The sequence below is a fragment of the Carassius gibelio genome, chromosome B5 (genome assembly GCF_023724105.1).
Source record: "Carassius gibelio isolate Cgi1373 ecotype wild population from Czech Republic chromosome B5, carGib1.2-hapl.c, whole genome shotgun sequence".
NCBI lineage: Eukaryota > Metazoa > Chordata > Actinopteri > Cypriniformes > Cyprinidae > Carassius > Carassius gibelio.
In genome coordinates, this window is record NC_068400.1 from 6,217,508 (window position 1) to 6,239,508 (window position 22,001).

Genomic DNA, 22,001 nt, shown 5'->3' on the forward strand with positions numbered 1-22,001 from the left:
TCAGTGGAAAGACTGGACAACCGGTCTCACCCCCTTTGCAGCCTGTTCCATGGCCATCTCACCCATGGGAGCACCTTCAACTTGACATCTGTGGGGAAATTCATGGCCATGGCGTTCCCCACCATCAGCGCTTTCTGGTGGTCGTGTATGATCTCCATTCTAAATGGCCTGAGGTAATACCAGCCGGGACAGTTACCACACAGACCATCACTCAGATACTGGAGAGTCTGTTCGCTCGCTGGGGCATGCCCCGTGCCATCACTACTGACAATGGGCCGCAGTTTACCTCTGCAGACTTCTCCAATTTCCTGTGCAGTAAAGGAATTAAGCATTTCCGTGCCGCACTCTACCATCCCCAGGCAAATGGTGGGGTTGAAAGATTCAATCAAAGCCTTAAGAATGGCATTCGTGCACACCAGGCCCAGGGGTATACATTCCAAACAGCACTCAACTTAACGCTTATGCATTACAGAGCTAGCCAGCACACCACCACTCAGGCCTCTCCTGCTCTGCTTATGCTTGGCCGAGAGATGGACTTGCCGTTGGACAGACTGAGACCACAGGAATTGTCAGCTACAGCCTCAGACGGCACCTGGGCAGCAGCCAAAGCTGCTGTAACTTCAAACCAGAGGCGAATGAAGGCCAACTTTGACAGAAGACACAAGGCTAAACCTAGTAATATAACAGTTCTAGACTGGGTTCCGGTCCGGAGACCACACCGTAGCAATAAAATGGCATCGTTTTGGTCTGAACCCCTCCAGGTGGATTGTCAGTTAGGGCCTGCCACATTCTTGTTGAGCGATGGTTCTCGCTGGAATGCTAGCACACTGCGGAAAGTGCCAAACCCTTTCAACTCACACATGTGCTCACAAACAAAGGAGCTTAGTGGAGGGCCAACACACAGCTCGGTTTTTGCACCACCGTCACCTCTGCCAGTACAACCACGGGCAGGCCGAGTGCATCAAGGTTCCCCTGTCAGGGTGGTCCCGCATCAGTCTCCACCAGCTGTGGGGCCTCAACCTCTTTATCCACTGCCTGATGGGAATCAGGAGGGCCAAGAAGTGCCGCAGTCAACAGTAACTGAGAGTCGGCCGATTCGAGCAAGAGCTTGTCCCACATACCTAAAGGACTTTATCACAGAGTTTAATGCTTAGGTGTTTGGTCATTTCCTATGGTTACAGCTTGAGAGAGCACAGTTTTGTTCTTTGAAAGGGGGTGGGGGGGGGGGGAATGTTGTGTTCTACCATTAGGTTTTCGGGGGTTACTAAGGGGTTAAGTTTTGCCTGCTGTTTTACGCATGCGTGTGAGTGAGTGAGAAAACTAGTAAAGTGATTATCCGTTCAGCCGTGTGTGCTTCATGTTTAATGGCTAACTGAAATACCAACATAACAATAAGCAATCTTAATATATTTTAAAATAGGATAGGTGGCCATTCTATTATAACATAAGATCCATGGTTCAACATAAATTATACACATTAGCAAGAAAGAAAAAAAAAAGAAAAAAAAAACGTATCATCAACCAATAACGATACCACTAACCAGCAGACTGCAAACCAGTCTGACACAAAGAACAATAGAACAAGGAACATTGTTGAAGTAAAACAAAAAAGTAAACCTCTTAGGTCCATGACTTAAGGAACAAGGGCAGCCTGGAGACCCACCGTCCTGAGTATCATATACAAAATTGTGTTCAGGTATTAGATTAAGGAGAACATAAGGATTTCTATATAAAAATAAAAAAAAGATGTTGGCCTTGCATGCCCCGGCTATAAAAAAAAAGGCAACAACACAAAAATCAATCTCTAAATAATTTATGAAAATCATAGCCAGTAATTTGACCTGATCTGTCCATGTCCAAAAAACAAAACAGTTGCCAGTTCGCATATCACACCCACTACCTCACATACCGTTACTTTCCCGAGCATACGGACATAGCAAGATCTTGTAGTTTCCAGGTCACATCCATAACGTGCCCAGATCGCATATGATGTACTAACAGAGTGTCAGACCTGTACCTCAGCGTCTCTCAATGTATTCCATTGCTTTATCTGGGTCGTCAAACACCCGTGGACTCTGTCCATTAATGAAAATCTTCAGAAGTGCAGGGTACAGCATGCCAAACTTTATCTTGCGCTCATGGAGGGCTTTCTTGCAGCGGGAGAATGCTTCTCGCCTCCTTTGCGTCTCCCTCGAATAATCCGGGAAAATCATAACTTGTTTGCCGTTCCATGTCAAGCGTTTCTTTTCCCTTGCTGCTTCCAGGATGGCTTGGCAGTTTTTGTATCGTAGCAAACGCGCCACAATCGTTCAACCATAGTTCTTATCTCCCGCTTCCAACCATTTCCCAATCCTATGAGCACGGTCCATCTCGATTCCTCCCGGAATTGGATCAATGCCAAGGGTCGCTGAGATAAACTCATTCAGGAAAGCGGTAACATTGCTCTTTTCAGCCCCCTCCGGTATCCCCACGAATCTGAGGTTATTGCGTCGAGATCTGTCTTCAGCTGTGGCCAACCTATCTGTCAATATTTGTATGTCCTCTTTAGTAGCGCCCATCGGTCTAGCGTTTATACTAGCTTGCTCGTCCTCTAGCTGACTCACTCGGTCTTCCACTTCTGTTATACGGGAAATGAGGGAGGAAAGCTTTGTATCCACAGAGCTCAGAGACCGACAAATTTCTTTCAAATCCGCCGTTTCCTCTAATATCTTGCTCAGCATCTCGTGAATCTGAGCCATGTTAGGCTGGTCAGGCTCCGCGTCAGTGCTAGCTGAGGCCTCTTTGCTAGCTGTCACTCCCCTCGTGCACATGTTGAGCTGAGTCTGTGCGGCTGAGTGAAGTTTTCTTTGTTCAGTGTTACATCCAGAAGACGAACATTTGCCACCTTCTGACATTTTAGGTTCCATTTAACGTATAGAAGAAAAATACCTATATCTGAACGTATTTTAGGATATATTAAGGATATACACCCACAGGACAGCGGAGCATACGTTTCAAGCTGCCATGACTTGTCCCTGCGTCACGTGACTTCTCAAGACATTTCTCAAGTGTACATAATTTCATTTATTGAAGGAATATTGAACAAAATGTGATACTTCTGCTATGAAGCATTCACACTTGATGTTGCATGAAAAAATTTTGTGCACGAAAAAAAATAACATTTAAGGGTTGCGGAAAACAATTCCCTGTACAAAATGAATCCAACATGTCACATGTGAAGTTTTGTTGAAAAACTCCTTGGATTATAGACTTGTCCTTTTAAATAATGCAAAATAACTTGAATGCAGAACCTCTAGGGACCTCTAGTGGTACAGTTCCACATAACGCATAAATTCAATCAACACAATTATTGCAATCCCTGGTCTGGACACAACATCTCCTGTTACCCAAACTAATTATTCTACTTTTAGAAACAATATCTTACTATAACATAGTTACAAAGAAAAACGAGTTTTGGAAGAAATTTTTTTTTAGTGTAATATATTTTAATAATAATAAACATTAACAAAAAGAGTATGCAACTCTATAACACGTCTTTTTTCCTACTCCTCCCATGACAGTCTTGTTACTAAAAAGGTGTTCATTAAATTCATTACTTATTCTCTCTCACACAAATGCTACACTCAATATTATCTCTTTTACAGCTTGTGTGTTAGAAAGTTCTAGATCTTTATTATTATTATTATTATACAATCATCTATGTATATTATACTTGGACCTCTTTTTTTCATTTCTCATTTATGCTAGCATTACTGTTACATTATTTATTTATTTATTTATTTATTTAGAGCCTCTGCTCTCTTCTATCATTATTTTCTCATTTCTCATAACTCATCTGTAGCTGTTTGTATCTTGTCTACTTCATGCTCTTGGTGACATTTTTATCCTTCTTTATGATTCTTCAATCTATCTTTCTGTGTTCTATGTTTCTTAGAGGGTGGAACCATCAGAAAGTATCTTTGAGACTTGACTTGAGCAAAACAAATGATTGCCATGCTAGTATTAATAGTGCTGAGGAGACAGCATCCTCTTTGTTAGTTTTTGCCAGGAACTGTTCAACTGTTTCGCTACCAGAATTTCCTCTTAACAAAGTTGGATTTCGTAATGTGTTGCAATAAGGTTTAGAGATTATTCACTAAGAAAGTCATCAGCTGCTGGATTGCAGCTTTACCCGAACACCAGAAAATCTGTTTCTCAGCTCATCTATCATGCTATCAAGACATAGATACAAAAGATGATGTTCAAGTTGGTTGCCAGTATCACACAGATCCGTAGTGCCCAAAGTGGAATCCACTGTGTAATCATCCATCCACCTCTGCTTACAGCAGGGACCAGACAGGATCTCTGAGATGTTGCTGGATTTGCAAATTAGTTTTGTCTCTTTGTAGAGCTGTTCTACTGTCTCTTCACTGCTTTGCATTAAGGTCAATGTTTCAAGAACAACATCTTTGTAGAGTGTAGCTTGTGCCAGGTCCACACATTCTTTCTGGAGATCCTCGGGGAGCCCCTCTGTAGCAGATCGCTAACTTCTTGGATAATACGAGCATGTTCACACTTGAAAACCTGGACAGTTTTGACAGCAGCCCAATAGCTATGGGTCTAGCAACTTTTTTCAGACTTTTTTTTTTTGTGTGTCATGAAAAGCTTGATGATTGACCATTGATGCACTTATGAAGGAATACACATATTATCTCAAAATGTACATCAGTATGCAGTTCTCCCTATTACTCATGTGTGATTATACCTCTGTGCACTAGATTCTGCTTCTTTGTTTCCACAAAAGAAATAATATACTTACCTAGAAAGATAGTAATATAGCCATATAGCTATATATAATATAGGCATATAGCCGCGTCTCACAAAAATGTCACCAATTTGTGCCACATTCGTTTTGTCAACAACACTGCCTTCTATTAAACTGGCTTTATAATTCTTCCAAGCAAGCACTGAAGCCTTGTGCCCTAAACTTTCTTCATGCTCTCTGAAACCATCAAGAGCTCAATTCCAGTTTGAAAAGCCTCCAGTGCTGATCAGAGAATCTTTATTATTTTGTGCTGGATGATTTCCATGTATTATGCAGAATGTGGCATCTCTGTTAAAAAAGTACTCCAGCCTTTCAAAAGAGTGAAACCATCCCTGCTAAAATGATATTTTTTGTAGATAAATTTTTAGATTAACTTGTTGGGTCCTGATTCCGAAATCCCTAAGTCATCTTCTTTCTCACTTCCTCTATGCCTAGCTACTTGCTTGCTCTCTCTAACTCATCTGCAAAACAAATATAAATTCACAGAACAATGCGTTTGTATGTAAACAGCTAATATCTGAAATTTCAAAAATGCTATATTATGCTTCGTTTAAGATAGTCCTACTTTAATACAATAAAATAAACAAAACTTTACACACACACACACACACACACACACTCTCATCTTTAATGCCATCTATGCCACTGCTGCCACTGCTATCTGGAAAGTGTGAAATAAAGTTAATAAATAATCATTGGACAAGACAATGGACCTCACTTCTGACTCAACATTTGTTAGCCTACTTTTATCAGCTGTTAATTTCTAAAGTTATAATCTGTATAATAACATTTAATATTCAACTTTTTTAAATTATTGAAAATAAAGGAACAAAAAAGTGCTGGTTCCATAATAAAAGAACAGAACATAGCAGTTTGACATTAAAATATTAGTTGTACTATGGCATAATCTGATTTGTGCGTCAGTCAAGGCAAGCAGAAAAAGATGCACCGGATCTTTGGTTTTCATCCAAAATATCTTAAATTGTGTTCTGAAGATGAACGGAGCTTTACAGTTTTACAACGACATGGGGGTAAGTGATTAATGACAAAGTTTTCATTTTGGGGTGGAGTATCCCTTTAATTACTACAACAAATTTAAAGTCATTATTAGTCGAAGTATAATTTACAAAATATAATAATTAGTGGTGTTTCATTGAGGAATTAATAATTGTTTGTGAATAAATATAGGCCTAATTGAATACCACTGCTTCATTTTTTAACTATTCAGTTTGTAATTGTAAATTGTAAATGAATCAGTTGAGTCAAATATGTAATAACTTACTGATGCATAATATAGACGATCATTTATCACCACCTACTGACCTAGGTTAACAGAAATAGACATAGCTTTATTGACATGATTGCCAAGTATTATTTATAGTATTTACAAAACATTTATGGTACGTTATTTAAATTACTGGGCAAAGAGATGTATAAAGGAGCAGTAAATATATGACAATAGTTTAAAATATATATCAATATACAAATATATTGCAATAGTTTTAATATAATAAACCATCAGTGAATGGATTTAAAAGATGGATTGGATGTAGGGGTGTACGATATTGACAAAATATCATATCTCTATTTTCATAGATTTTATCAATAACGATAATTAGAAAATATTTTGCTGAGTGTATTATTGTGCTGGTACCTCAAGGACTGCCGTGGACAGCTGATTCATAAAGTTTTTAATATTCCTCATATTCTGTGTGGTAACCTATCCTACAGAAAAGCATTAAAAACTGCTAGATCTGATTACTTTTCGTCTCTTTTAGAAAAAAACAAACATAACCCTAGGTATTTATTCAATACAGTGGCTAAATTAATGATAAACAAAGCATCAACAAATGTTGAGATTTCCCAACATCACAGCAGTAATGACTTTATGAACTACTTTACATCTAAAATCGATACTATTAGAGATATAATTGTAACCATGTAGCGTCAGCCACAGTATCGCATCAGACAGTGCACTATAGATCTCCTGAGAAACAGTTTCACTTATTCTTTATTATAGGAGAGGAAGAATTGTATAAACTTGTTAAATCATCTAAACCAACAACATGTATATTAGACCGTTCCATCTTAGATCCTAAAAATGGTGCTTCCAGAAGTCATAGATCCTCTTCTGACTATTATTAATACCTCATTGTTATTAGGAAATGTCCCTTAAACCTTCAAACTGGCTGATATTAAGCCTCTCATCAAAAAAACACAACTTGACCCCCAAGAACTAGTTAATTATAGAGCAATCTCGAATCTCCCTTTTCTGTCCAAGATAGTATCCTCACAATTATATTCCTTCTTAGAAAAAACATGGTATATGTGAGGATTTCCAGTCAGGATTTAGACCATATCATAGTACTGACTGAGACTGCTCTCCTTAGAATTACAAATGATCTGCTCTTATCATCTGATCGTGGGTGTATCTCTCTATTAGTTTTATTGGATCTTAGTGCTGTGTTCAACACTATTGACCACAACATTCTTTTGCATAGACTAGACCAGTGGTTCTCAACCACATTCCTGGAGGACCCCCATCACTGCACATTTTGCCTGTCTCCTTAATCTGACACACCTGATTCAGGTGACCTGCTCATTAGTAGAAACTCAAATACTTGAAATGGATGTGTCAGACAAAGGAGACAAGCAAAATGTGCAGTATTGGAGGTCCTCCAGGAATGTGGTTGAGAACCACTGGACTAGACCACTTTGTTGGCATTAATGGAAGTGCATTAGCATGGTTTAAATCGTACTTATATGACCACCATCAGTTCGTAGCAGTGAATGAAGATGTATCATATCGATCACAAGTGCAGTATGGAGTACCTCAACTACTTAATTAACAAACTCCAGTTAGTGCAAAATGCAGCTAGAGTTCTTACTAGAGCCAGGAAGTATGACCGGTTCTGTCAACACTGCTCTGGCTCCCTATCAAACATTGTACAGATTTTAAAATATTTCTTATTACTTATAAAGCCCTGAATGGTTTAGCTCCTCAGTATTTGAATGAGCTCATTACATTATAGTCCTCCACGTCTGCTGCATTCTCAAAACTCAGGCAATTTGATAATACCTAGAATATCAAAATCAACTGCGAGCGCCTAAACTCTGGAATAACCTACCTAACATTTTTCGGGAGGCAGACAAACTCTTGCAGTTTAAATCTAGATTAAAGACCCATCTATTTAACCTGGCTTACACATAACATACTAATATGCTTCTAATATCCAAATCCGTTAAAGGATTTTTAGGCTGCATTAATTAAGTAAACCGGAACCGGAAACACCCAATGTACTTGCTACATCATTAGAAGAATGGCATCTACGCTAATATTAGTCTGTTCTCTCTTATTCTGAGGTTACTGTACCCTCCAGATACAGTCTGTATCCAGATCAGAGGGTCACTGGTCACCCGGATCCAGTACGTATCCAGACCAGATGGTGGATCAGTGGATCAGTGGATCAGAAACAGATGATTCTTCTGCACAATCTGACTTTGCTGCAGCCTGGAATTGAACTACTGGTTTCGTCTGGTCAGAGGAGAATTCTGGATTGTGTTTGTCAATTTTTTTTTTCTTCTTGAGCATTCCTTGTACATCAATAGGTCCATTTTTATAACACAATCTCTCTATAAACACAAGAGGATTACACACTTCTGTTTAGTCCATGTCACAACCACGAGGATGGCTTCTTTTGAATTGTGAGATGATGTACATTATTTTTAATATCCCAACTCTCAACATATCCATGTCATATCTTATGACAAGATTAATAGAAATAAATGGTTTTATATTTATATAAAGGTTTTATATTTAGCAAAACACTTTTGCTGCTATTGAGGTTGAATAGAGTTAAGGTTAATGTCAGGTTCGGTGATATGGGTAGCTTTAAGCGGAAAGGTTAGAGTCAACAGTGTAATTAATAAATTAATGTAAATGTAAATATATGTATATAAATTAATGTAAAATCACAATTTGCGCATTGTAACACAATATATAGTTAAAGACAGAAAGAAGGTCCCCCATTTGATTTTTGTATTTTTTTATATATATAAATACTTTCATGACTATTAGCCAGATTTAAACCCCAAATTCTCATTACTCTTATACAAATAAATAAATAAATATATATTTATTAATTTATACATCATTTTCATATTTATTGTAGGCTGTTAAATTATACTTCTTGATTTTCTTATGCAAATTAAACTATAATAATAATATAAATAATAATAATAATAATACAGTAATGCATTTTATTTATGGGTACCTTATACGTGACACTCAAGGACACCTTACATCCAAATAAAATGCATAAAACGATTAACAAACAACAAGATTCAAAGGCCACATTCATAGCTTTACAACCAGGAAATAGATAAATATCACCGGTATGCCTATTTAAAAAGATGAGTCTTCAAACTAGATTTAAGAATTGGAAGAAACTGTTTTTACATCAACCATAACCTGCACATAATGGATCAGACAATGACCATAAGACAAATATCTGATCAGTCCTTTACAGTGTCAAAAGCATTGGGGAGTCAAATGTTGTTGTTTTTTTGTGCGTGTGTGTGTGTGTGTGTTTTGTGTGTGTGAAACGGCCTCCTAACCTATAATATAAGCACAGTGAAAAGTTATTACACCATTTATGGTGACGTCAACACAACTCTTCTAATGAAACCCAACTGAAATAAAACATGAATCAGCGTGTTCATGCATGGTAAGATTACATGGAAGTGTAAAGCTGAAATTCTTGATTAGACTGAACAATCAGTAAAAAGATAAGCCCACTGATCTTTGAAGATCTCAAAGAAAGAACAAAACCCCATTTTATCATGATTACAGAAGTATACAAATATAACATATTATTTGCCAAGTAGGAATATATGATGCCAATTACATTCTGGTCCTTATTCTTAAAATTGTACATATTTGAACAGCTTAAACAAACAATCTCTTTTCACTCTGGAAATGAGTTTGAGATTAATATTTCATCATCCATGACATCCTGCAAGCACATACCATTTTTGATAAACCGCTTAATAGTTTATAAATAATTTGCATAACAGAAAAATAAAATAATGTTGAAGTTTAAGTAGTTGATACTTGTTTTTTGGTTGCTAATTTCCATAATAGCCGTTAGCCAATATGAGCATTTGGGAAAACGGCTTATAATAATGATAAAGACTGTCCCGTTTAATATTTTTAATATCTGTAAAGTATTAATGACTCTTAACATTTTTAATACATTTAATACAGAGGGGAAGTTAAACGTGTCTGGGCATATTGTACAATACCAAATTGGAAATTTAAGAATAATAATTAAACATTTAAGACTCCTAAACATTAGGAAAAGATATGTATAAATAAAATAGAATAAGTAATTAATTCTGTGCAGGACTGATGATTGTAATGCAGTTTGAGAATCTAGTGTGTCATACTGGACACACAATCCACATCCAACATCTCAGCCACACAAATCAGATTAAAAAATCTGACACTTTACAGAATTAGAAGAATAATTCACTGCAGAAAGAAATTTCTGTCATTATTTCCTTCCTCTCATGTCCGTGGGACACAATGGGAAAAATCTGAAAGAATTTCCATGGAACCTTTTTCAAACATATAGATTTAGAATGGCATGAAAGTGAGTAAATATAGACAATATGTTCATTTAGGAATGAAATGCCCATTTGCAGTGAATTGTTGGGAGATGTTTGACTGTTGCCTATTTTTGCATGTTCTTTTAGCTCAATTTAAATGTATTTGATCTTATTCAATCTTATTTTCTGTCTTTCATGCAGACCTTATTTATTCTCTTCCAGCTTCTGTGATTTACTTTGGAAATGAAGTTCAGGTAAAAATCAGTCTTATGCAACCTGGTTAATGACAATCAACTTCACAGTCTCGTCCACTTTGCAGCTTATTTCAAACAAATGAAAATCTAGATCACTAAAAGACAATTCATGATGTAAGACAGCATCTTTTACATTTACATTTTTTACTTGAGTCATTTAGCAGACACTTGTATCCAAAGCGGCTTACAAAAGAGGAATGAGCAATGGCATACAAGTGCTATAACAGTGCAAATAGCAAGGGCTTTTTAAATACTATAATAAAAAATAAAAAACAGATAGAATAGAAAAAAATAAAGCATGTGTTAGAGGTATTTTTTGCTTTTGTTAATTGTATAACTAATAAAAAGAAAACAAATAGAGTACAAAAAGATTAGAAAAGCTAGTGTTAGTTTTTTATGAAAAGAATTAGAATAGAGAGTGCTAGAGGTAGAGGATCAAATAAAGATGGAAGAGATCTGTTTTTATGTGTTTTTAGTCGATTCTTGAAGATATGGCTAAGAACTCAGCTGCTCAGGTTGAGTCGGGCAGGTCATTTGTTTGTAGTTTGTCGTTAAGTGAACTTTACATCATACTTTAAGTATACTACTACTGTCCCAATTTAGGTTTTAATTTGTATATATTTTGTTACATGAATATCTGAACATAGAAAACATCAAAAGAAATAACAGGGTATCTGCTTCTAAACAAAAATATTTTATTCTAGATTCATAAATTCTTTTTTATAAACACTTTAATGTAGGTAAGTTAAAAAAAAAGAAAGAAAGAAATAACATTTTGAACAAAAAGCTGAAAAAAGACTATGAATTGGATTCATAATGATAATCAAATGTAAATGGAGTCATGCAACACCCCAAAGCTTGACTGTAATTATTACCTCTTCATCGGTCGACAGTTTATTCCATAACATTACAGTTTTGATGCTGTTTCATGTCAAATGATCGTGTTACATGTGTTAGTGTCTGGTGTTTCGTTTTTCTTCTTCACCTGTGTTTTTTTTTTTTTTTTTTTCTTTTGGGGAATTCTGTGCATAAGATGTGTACTAGCGCCCCCTACCGTATAATAATGAAAACACGGATTCATCAAGTATAGTTCAAATTAGTGCTGTCAATCGATTAAAAAAAATTAACTAATTCATCGCACAATTTTTTAAAATTAATCGCGATTAATCGCGATTAATCGCAATTAAAAGACTGAAACTTTTTGGATATGTAAATGTAAAATGTAAATAATTAATGTAAACTCAAGACAAAGAAACTATTTAAATTCAAAATATGATTGTTTATTGGAATTTTTGTTTAACTTGTAACACAGATTTTCTCATGTAAACAATATACCTGCAATAAACCATCAATATCCTCCAAATTAACTGTTGGCTTGAAAGCCATATTTATTACAGAAATAAAAACACAGGCATGTAAGTACCATTTGAATTTCAAAACAATCAATGCCAATAAAAAACAAAAATGATTTCCATGTTGAATTCTAAGTGGACTGCAAAAAAATTCCAAAGTATAGTCATTGCCAGTGCTTTAAGTGGGCCGGTATGCACCGGTACTCAGAACAGCCACTTCCAAATATAGCTCTTGAGCGTACCGCCACCTCTCCGTGCGCCCAGAACGTGCTTTTAGCATACCGGTACGCTCATTTGGACATCTGTTTTAATAGAGGTTTTAATCTTTTATCTGCACTGCAGATTTTCAGAGCGCCCTTCACAATGCAAGCTTCCTAATTCATCCCACCCAGAGCAGAAACTACATTACCCATTCCACCCTTAAGTTAGCCTATACAAGTGAATAGCGCATGTGTCGCTTTTCCCACTGTTAAGTGTCAACAACTCAACGTGGCCGGAGAAGGTGTGTGAAACTCGTTGTGAGTTATACTAAAGCAAAATCTTGAGTATTTATTGTCTGATAAACATTAAAAACTGTCTGCGGAGGTTGAGTCGTCCTGCAGCCCCCGCTGGCTGTTCATTGGCTGCAGCATCTTTTTTCTAAGTTCTAAAAAAATACCGTAGACGACAAGGCACAAATTTAGATATTCATTTATCTAATTAATCTATAGCCTATGCACAAAGACAATATGATCTTTTTGTCCCCTTTTTGTTTTAAAGCTTGATGAAGAGAGAGAGCGCAAGTAGCTGCAGCTGAGGAGGACAGTGATGCACGCGTACAGGAGTGATTGACAGTTCGCGGCACTGTGTACAAAAAATACTCCGCTACACAATTATTTCGTTATTTTCGTTTAAGCTTATTAACGTTAGCGTTACAGAAAGGTCTGATTTACGCACTGTTACAGTCATTGTTTTTTTTTTTTTTAAACAATGACATTTGAGTTCATGATTTTAATGTTGCTGTTTCTTGTGGCAGACTAAATGAAGAGTAATGCTTCTTGTGGCAGACTGAAGAGTAATCCGGCAGAGTTTTATACTGAAACTTTCCGTCTAAAAGTCCTTCCTTGGTCTTATCCATATTTCTTTGCACGTTGAACACACATGGCCACAACTGGAAATAAAAAAAACTGCAACCGCGTTAATTGCGTTATTTTTTTTTTAACGCGTTAAATATTTCAAATTAATCGAATGCGTTAACGCGCTAATTTTGACAGCACTAGTTCAAATATATTTAGACTTTTTGTAAGTATAAGCATATGTAAATGTCATTTTAAGAATATTTCTGAGAAGCACATAAAAAGTCAACTAAAAGCATAATTTCCTATTTTTAGTTTAAAAGAAGTATACTAATAGCACACTTGAATAAACTTCTTTTTCACAAGGGTAGAAGAGTACCATCCTCAGGAAAGGTTAAGGTTCAGGTTTTCGTAGAGGGTAGGTAATAGTAACTGGGTATCAACAGCTCCTTCAGGTCTCATTCAAAGATGGTAAAGGATTACATTTCCAATCATTAGAGATAAACAGACCAGTAACTCCAACTCTTCCAGTCAAATGGGGGAAAATAAGAAATTATTGGGCATTGCTGCAGGTAGCAGTATCGTCTGGTTTGATCCAAAATTGTTTTGATGTTGTTTGTTTTGACTTTTCAGATCACTTTAAGTCATGCACAGAATGAATTACATGAAACAAAATACAACTGTCCTAATATATTCATGGAACATGATACTGTATGACCCCGAATAGTCGACGAATTGAAGCTTTGATTCGAGGAGCCTGATTCGACTGGATTCGACTACCAATCTAACAGTCGAATATTCGCAGGGTGTTATTGATTATACCATTTTGACTATATGGGGGAAATACTGGTTTTCTCCCAAAGTTAATATACAGCCTATTATGATAAAGTTGTAAGAATCTGAAAAGAAAGAAGCTTCAAATTAATATTTTAAAGTGCGTGAATAAATCCAACCACCCCTATAGATTTATGTTTCACTTTCCATAATCTGAGACTGAAAGGGGAGCATCTTGGCGGCAGGGATTTAAAACTTTACTAAGACTCAAACTGACACAGGCAGAGACTGGATTTTTTCGATCAGGTATGGGATACAAGTGATTTCCAAACATTTCAGCCAGTGTATATATATCCTGGATATATTATTTACCTGATATAAGATGCATTTGGTTTTGAGTAAAGCGCTTCATTGTAGTACTACGGTGATATCTCTTCATAGCACAAGCTGGTCAATATACAATGCAGAATATTAATAACTATAACTGGGACTATTATACATACAATTATAATGAGAAAACCATTATTCTAAAATGCTATGAATTTTTAGAGTTCAGCTGCCGTGTTTCTGCACATTGTTTCATGAAGAACGCATCCACAAAAGGAGTTTGCATTCATAGCCCCACAGATATGTTGATGTGCATTCGGGCCCTTTTTGCAAATGGCCTATAAGTCTTAATATTAACGTTATGTTGTATACATAACGAAGCATGTTCTATGTGAAATTATGAGTTGAATCCCATTGAATAAAACTTTCTACCAAATGCATCTCTCTACTGGTCATCATCAGCGAGCACAGCTCAAAACAGAAATGCAGAAATACTGCTAAAGTTTTAGGCTAATGTTATAAAAGCACTATAGTAATAAAAATAAATGATGAGATGATGTACATTATTTTTAATATCCCAAACTCTCAACATATCCATGTCATATCTTATGACAAGATTAATAGAAATAAATGGTTTTATATTTATATAAAGGTTTTATATTTAGCAAAACACTTTTGCTTCTATTGAGGTTGAATAGAGTTAAGGTTAATGTCAGGTTCGGTGATATGGGTAGCTTTAAGCGGAAAGATTAGAGTCAACAGTGTAATTAATAAATTAATGTAAAATGTAAAAGAAATGTATATAAATTAATGTAAAATCACAATTAGCGCATTGTAACAAATATATATATATATATATATATATATATATATATATATATATATATATATATATATATATATATATATATATATATTATTTTTTTCATGACTATTAGCTTGATTTAACCCCCAAATTCTCATGACTCTTATACAAATAAAATAAATAAATATATATTTATTGACTTATACATCATTTTCATATTTATTGTAGGCTGTTAAATTATGCGTCTTGATTTTTTTATGCAAATTGAATCATTGCACATTTTTATACTTTAATGCAATTAAACTATAATAATAATAATAATACAGTAATGCATTTTATTTATTGGTACCTTATACATGACACTCAAGGACACCTTACATCCAAATTAAATACATAAAATGATTAACAAACAACAAGATTCAAATGCCACATTCATAGCTTTACAACCAGGAAATAGATAAATATCACCGGTATGCCTATTTAAAAAGATGTGTCTTCAAACTAGATTTAAGAATTGGAAGAAACTGTTTTTACATCAACCATAACCTGCACATAATGGATCAGACAATGACCATAAGACAAATATCTGATCAGTCCTTTACAGTGTCAAAGGCATTGAGGGAGTGAAATGTTTTGTGCGTGTGTGTGTGTGTTTTGTGTGTGTGAAACGGCCTCCTTACCTTTAATTAAAGCACAATGACAAGTTATTACACCATTTATGGTGACGTCAACACAATTCTTCTAAGGAAACCCAACTGAAATAAAACATGAATCAGCGTGTTCATGCATGGTAAGATTACATGGAAGTGTAAAGCTGAAATTCTTGATTAGACTGAACAATCAGTAAAAAGATAAGCCCACTGATCTTTGAAGATCTCAAAGAAAGAACAAAACCCCATTTTATCGTGATTACAGAAGTATACAAATATAACATATTATTTGCCAAGTAGGAATATATGATGCCAATTACATTATGGTCCTTAATCTTAGAAATTTACATATTTGAACATCTTAAACAAACAATCTCTTTTCACTCTGGAAATGAGTTTGAGATTAATATTGCATCATCCATGATATCCTGCAAGCACATACCATTTTTGATACACCGCTTAATAGTTTATAAATAATTTGCATAACAGAAAAATAAAATAATGTTGAAGTTTAAGTAGTTGATACTTTTTTCTTTTCTTTTTCTTTTTTTTTTTTGCTAATTTCCATAATAGCCGTTAGCCAATATGAGCATTTGGGAAAACGGCTTATAATAATGATAAAGACTGTCCCGTTTAATATTTTTAATATCTGTAAAGTATTAATGACTCTTAACATTTTTAATACATTTAATATAGAGAGGAAGTTAAACGTGTCTGGGCATACGGTACAATACCAAATTGGAAATTTAAGAATAATAATTAAACATTTAAGACTCCTAAACATTAGGAAAAGATATGTATAAATAAAATAGAATAAGTAATTCATTCTGTGGAGGACTGATGATTGTAATGCAATTTGAGAATCTAGTGTGTCATACTGGACACACAATCCACATCCAACATCTCAGCCACACAAATCAGATTAAAAAATCTGACACTTTACAGAATTAGAGGAATAATTCACTGCAGAAAGAAATTTCTGTCATTATTTCCTTCCTCTCATGTCCGTGGGACACAATGGAAAAAATCTGAAAGAATTTCCATGGAACCTTTTTCAAACATATAGATTTAGAATGGCATGAAAGTGAGTAAATAAAGACAATATGTTCATTTAGGAATGAAATGCCCATTTGCAGTGAATTGTTGGGAGATGTTTGACTGTTTGCTATTTTGGCGTGTTCTTTTAGCTCAATTTAAATGTATTTGATCTTATTCAATCTTATTTTCTGTCTTTCATGCAGACTTTATTTATTCTCTCTTCCAGCTTCTGTGATTTACTTTGGAAATGAAGTTCAGGTAAAAATCAGTCTTATGCAACCTGGTTAATGACAAGCAACTTCCCAGTCTTGTCCACTTTGCAGCTTATTTCAAACAAATGAAAATCTAGATCACTAAAAGACAATTCATGATGTAAGACAGCATCTTTTACATTTACATTTTTTACTTGAGTCATTTAGCAGACAATTGTATCCAAAGCGGCTTACAAAAGAGGAATGAGCAATGGCATACAAGTGCTATAACAGTGCAAATAGCAAGGGCTTTTTAAATACTATAATAAAAAAAAAACAGATAGAATAGAAAAAGAATAAAGCATGTGTTAGAAGTATTTTTTGCTTTTGTTAATTGTATAACTAATAAAAAGAAAACAAATAGAGTACAAAAAGATTAGAAAAGCTAGTGTTAGTTTTTTATGAAAAGAATTAGAATAGAGAGTGCTAGAGGTAGAGGACCAAATAAAGATGGAAGAGATCTGTTTTTATGTGTTTTTAGTCGATTCTTGAAGATATGGCTAAGAACTCAGCTGCTCAGGTTGAGTCGGGCAGGTCATTTGTCATTAAGTGAACTTTACATCACACTTTAAGTACTACTGTCCCAATTTAGGTTTTAATTTGTATATATTTTGTTACATGAATATCTGAACATAGAAAACATCAAAAGAAATAACAGGGTATCTGCTTCTAAACAAAAATATTTTATTATTGCTTCATGCATTCTTTTTTATAAACACTTTAATGTAGGTAAGTAAAAAAAAAAAGGAAAGAAAGAAATAACATTTTGAACAAAAAGCTGAAAAAAAAACTATGAATTGGATTCATAATGATAATCAAATGTAGATGGAGTCATTCAACACCCCAAAGCTTGACTGTAATTATTACCTCTTCATCGGTCGACAGTTTATTCCATAACATTACAGTTTTGATGCTGTTTCATGTCAAATGATCGTGTTATATGTGTTAGTGTCTGGTGTTTCGTTTTTCTTCTTCACCTGTGTTTTTTTTTTTTTTTTTTTTTTTTTTTTTGGGAATTCTGTGCATAAGATGTGTACTAGCGCCCCCTACCGTATAATAATGAAAACACGGATTCTAGGAGCACAAGTATAGTTCAAATATATTTAGACTTTTTGTAAGTATAAGCATACGTAAATGTCATTTTAAGAATATTTCTGAGAAGTACATAAAAAGTCAACTAAAAGCATAATTTCCTATTTTTAGTTTAAAAGAAGTACACTAATAGCACACTTGAATCAACTTCTTTTTCCTAGGGTAGAAGAGTACCATCCTCAGGAAAGGTTAAGGTTCAGGTTTTCATCCAAAAAGTTACCTAGTGTTCCTGTGGGCCAATATATAACTACAAATTGGATTTTAAGAGGTTAGGTAATAGTAACTGGGTATCAACAGCTCCTTCAGGTCTCATTCAAAGATGGTAAAGGATTACATTTCCAATCATTAGAGATAAGCAGACCAGTAACTCCAACTCTTCCAGTCAAATGGGTGGAGTGGGAAAATGAGAATTTTGGGCATTGCTGCAGGCATTGCTGCAGGTAGCAGTATCGTCTGGTTTGATCCAAAAAAAATTTTATGTTGTTTGTTCTGACTTTACAGATCACTTTAAGTCATGCACAGAATGAATTACATGAAACAAAATAAAATTGTTCTATTATATTCATGGAACATGAAACTGTATGACCCCGAATAGTCGACGAACTGAAGCTTTGATTCGAGGAGCCTGATTCGACTACCAATCTAACAGTCGAATATTCGCAGGGTGTTACTGATTATACCATTTTGACTATATGGGGGAAATACTGGTTTTCTCCCAAAGTTAATATACAGCCTATTATGATAAAGTTGTAAGAATCTGAAAAGAAAGAAGCTTAAAATTAATATTTTAAAGTGCGTGAATAAATCCAACCACCCCTATAGATTTATGTTTCACTTTCCATAATCTGAGACTGAAAGAGGAGCATCTTGGCGGCAGGGATTTAAAACTTTACCAAGAATCAGATTTTTTAAAATAAAATAGTTAATTGTTATGGTTTCGCCAACGTTAAGTGTTAGCTATCTGTTCATCAAAACATAAAACATTATTTACCCTATCTATGAAAATCCTTCGTCGGGGACACTCCTAGTATGAACACATCATCACACAAAAAGCTTTTCTCTTGAAGTTCGCTTGAAGAATAGTTTGTATGAGAGAAAACATTTAGATGAGTTTCATGGAAAGTCAATAAATGATCTGAAACAATGGAAATACTGTTAGCATCTGGCACATGCACTGGTAACATTGACAGCCTTTTATTGCATTATGATACTCAAATAAATCAAGTATCATTATTTATGGTATTATTATTTAGATATAGAGATCATAAACAAACATCTCAGCACTGGCAACCACACTTGTGCCAGGACCGTTTTTACAAAACATTGCAAATTAGACTTTTAACACAGTAGTTCACATAATGTTTTAAATGTTAGAAGGCCATATATATATATATGTATGTGTACATTTATGTGCAAAAGTGTTACTATTTTCACCAACATAAAATGCTTTTAAGACCATTATTTCTATATCTTTTGCTGTAGTGTGACAGTAGGAAATATCCATTAACATTTTCAAGCATTTCTTTTGCCATTAAATGTAATAATCCAGTGGGATTTTGTTTGCACAAGGAGTCTGACAACAGCTAGTGCTCCACACAGAGATCTGCTCTCATCATGATCCAGTCTGTCATGAAGAAACAGAACAAACTGAGACAGACTCAGCCCAGAAGAACTGTGGCACTGCCTCCAAAATTAACCCTGAGACTTCTTAGCACAATAGTGAACACAATTTGTATTTGTTAATACAAGGAAACCAACCAGCATTTTAACCTCTTACTAGAACCAAACTGACCAACGTTCAAACATCTTTTGAAAAAAAAAATAATAATAATTGCCCTACAATTTGGTCTTATGTGAAGCATTATACACATAATGTTATTTTCTTCAAAGCTGCTTGGAAACAATGAATGAATGAATAAATGAATGAATCAATGAGGAATTTATATAGTGCTTTATTACTTATTTATTACACATCATTACTTTTGCCTAACATTCAGGTTAAGTGATTTAAACAAACATCTAATGACGGTTCACTGCCACATTTGTGCAATCACCTCCCACAATTCTTCAGGTCATGTGATCTTAACTTTAAAAGTGCAGGACTGTTGTTCTGGGAGTCAGACTGACTGATTATCTCTACTCTTCTCTTCTCTGATCATCAGCACACTGCAGAAATGTCAAACTTTGGAGGCTGGAGCCACATTAAACTGTTCGATCCAGAGGTGAAAAAGATTTGTTTAGAGGTATGAGACAAGTTCACTCCTAAATTAAAAACACTGTCTGAGTTAGCTGATTTGTATGTTTTGGTGCTGTAATTTTGTTTGCACAAAATTGATTATTTGTTTGTTTGGGGTTTGTTTTGTTTTAGTTCAGTTTACATTTTTTATGTCCTTGTAGCACGATATGAATGATATATGCAAGTGCCTATCTATGCAATAAATTCAGATTTAGTAACATACAGATCAATAATTGCTCTTGATTATTCCTTTATTAAAAACTCTTAACTAATCAAAAGTGATGTACAATATTCAAAATACTGCATTTATTAATAGTTCATGCTTACGAAATGTAGTTAACTACTAATTGTTAAAAAATGATTCTTATTGTGAGCATAATGATAATGTTTCTCTCTTTCTTCAGCTGAGGCCAGAGATGGAGAAGAAGATTGGAACTGTTTTTAAGATTTTCTTTCCTGTGGTCTATTCTTCTCAACTTGTGGCAGGAACAAATTACATGTTCAAGGTAAATTAAGGTTTTATTTCATTTGTAGTTTTATATGGAACTTGCATGCCACCTAATATCAACTGGTCAACTGTGTGTCCTAAGCAGGTGTGATGATGTTGCAAATAATGAATCCGTCCTCACTGAAAGTTAAAATGCATCATGTCAAGCTTCATACATTTGCATGAGATAAAACTTTTCTTAACATTGTAGCATTGCTGGACATGTCCAAATGTACTCCAACCTGTAAAGTGTTTGCCTTAATTAAACCCTAGTTATTTTTCTCTCTCTGTCAGGTGCTGGTTGATGCAGATGGGGATGGAGTGTGTGTTCACGCGTTGATATTTCAGCCTCTTCCCTGTACTGGAAATAAACCGAATATGACTGAATTCCAGTACCCCAAATCCGTTGATGACCCGCTGATTCCTCTTGAACACTTACAGAAATAGTCTTGATTTAATAACAGACACATGCAATGAACTGCCATACTGTATAGAGGAACATCTGAAACCATTTCATTCCTCAATATTAAACTCCATAATCAAATCCTCCAGAGTCAGTGTGTTTACTGAACAACGTCAAACTCACTCAAATGTTGAATGCTGAAATAACTAAAAATAAATATAAAGTTATCAGGTTTTAAGATTTTTATTGACTTGAATACGTTTTTGTAATAACTCAAAACTGAAATATAACATACAAAAGCTAAATTTGTATTTATTTATTTATTTATTTATTAGGGATAATGCAGTATAATATTGCTACAATTTCAAGCAGCTGATGTTCCACATACAGGCTTCTAGCCAAAGACTAATTTGCAGTCCCAGTCCCTGGTTAGGCTTCTTTATACAAAACAATATTTAACAATAAAGCAATAATTATACCAAAAAACTTAACAATAATTAAAATATAACAACAATACAAGAAAGTTGAAACTGTGTACGATCATCAGTGTTGATAAACCTTCTTTCTTTCTTTTTTTACAATTTGTAAAATTTATTTAAAATATGTTCTGAAACTAAAAATATAGATTTTGCAAATTTAGTTTTTTTACTTTGTTATGAATTTGTATATAATTTCTGGAGCAGGATTAACTAATTTACAGCTCATTTAGAAACCATTTTAATAAGAGACACATTTGTAAAATTTTCTAAACTAATCAAACTATATTTTTAATTATTGCAATGATACCATCTGATTGGTTTCTGGTTCAGAATGTTCAGTGTTTGTTAATATAAAGATTACAGTTTTGATAGTCAGCTGAGAAA

The 22,001-nt window shown here is 34.6% G+C and overlaps 1 protein-coding gene across 1 annotated transcript; it reads left to right on the plus strand.

Annotated features, from left to right (window-relative positions):
• Positions 1 to 20,147: 20,147 nt before the first annotated feature.
• On the plus strand, positions 20,148 to 21,279 carry LOC127957736 (cystatin-A-like). The gene is made up of 3 exons (XM_052556386.1): positions 20,148 to 20,255; positions 20,653 to 20,754; positions 21,030 to 21,279. The coding sequence occupies exons 1-3, from the start codon at positions 20,187 to 20,189 to the stop codon at positions 21,180 to 21,182; spliced, it is 324 nt and encodes a 107-aa protein (XP_052412346.1). The 5' UTR covers positions 20,148 to 20,186; the 3' UTR covers positions 21,183 to 21,279.
• The last annotated feature ends 722 nt before the right edge of the window (positions 21,280 to 22,001 follow it).

Coding starts and splice junctions, on each gene's coding strand:
- LOC127957736 (XM_052556386.1), top strand. CDS start 20,187: ATGTCAAACTTTGGAGGCTGGAGCCACATTAAACTGTTCGATCCAGAG. Junction 20,256..20,652: donor TGAAAAAGATTTGTTTAGAG/GTATGAGACAAG, acceptor CTCTTTCTTCAG/CTGAGGCCAGAGATGGAGAA. Junction 20,755..21,029: donor GAACAAATTACATGTTCAAG/GTAAATTAAGGT, acceptor TCTCTCTGTCAG/GTGCTGGTTGATGCAGATGG.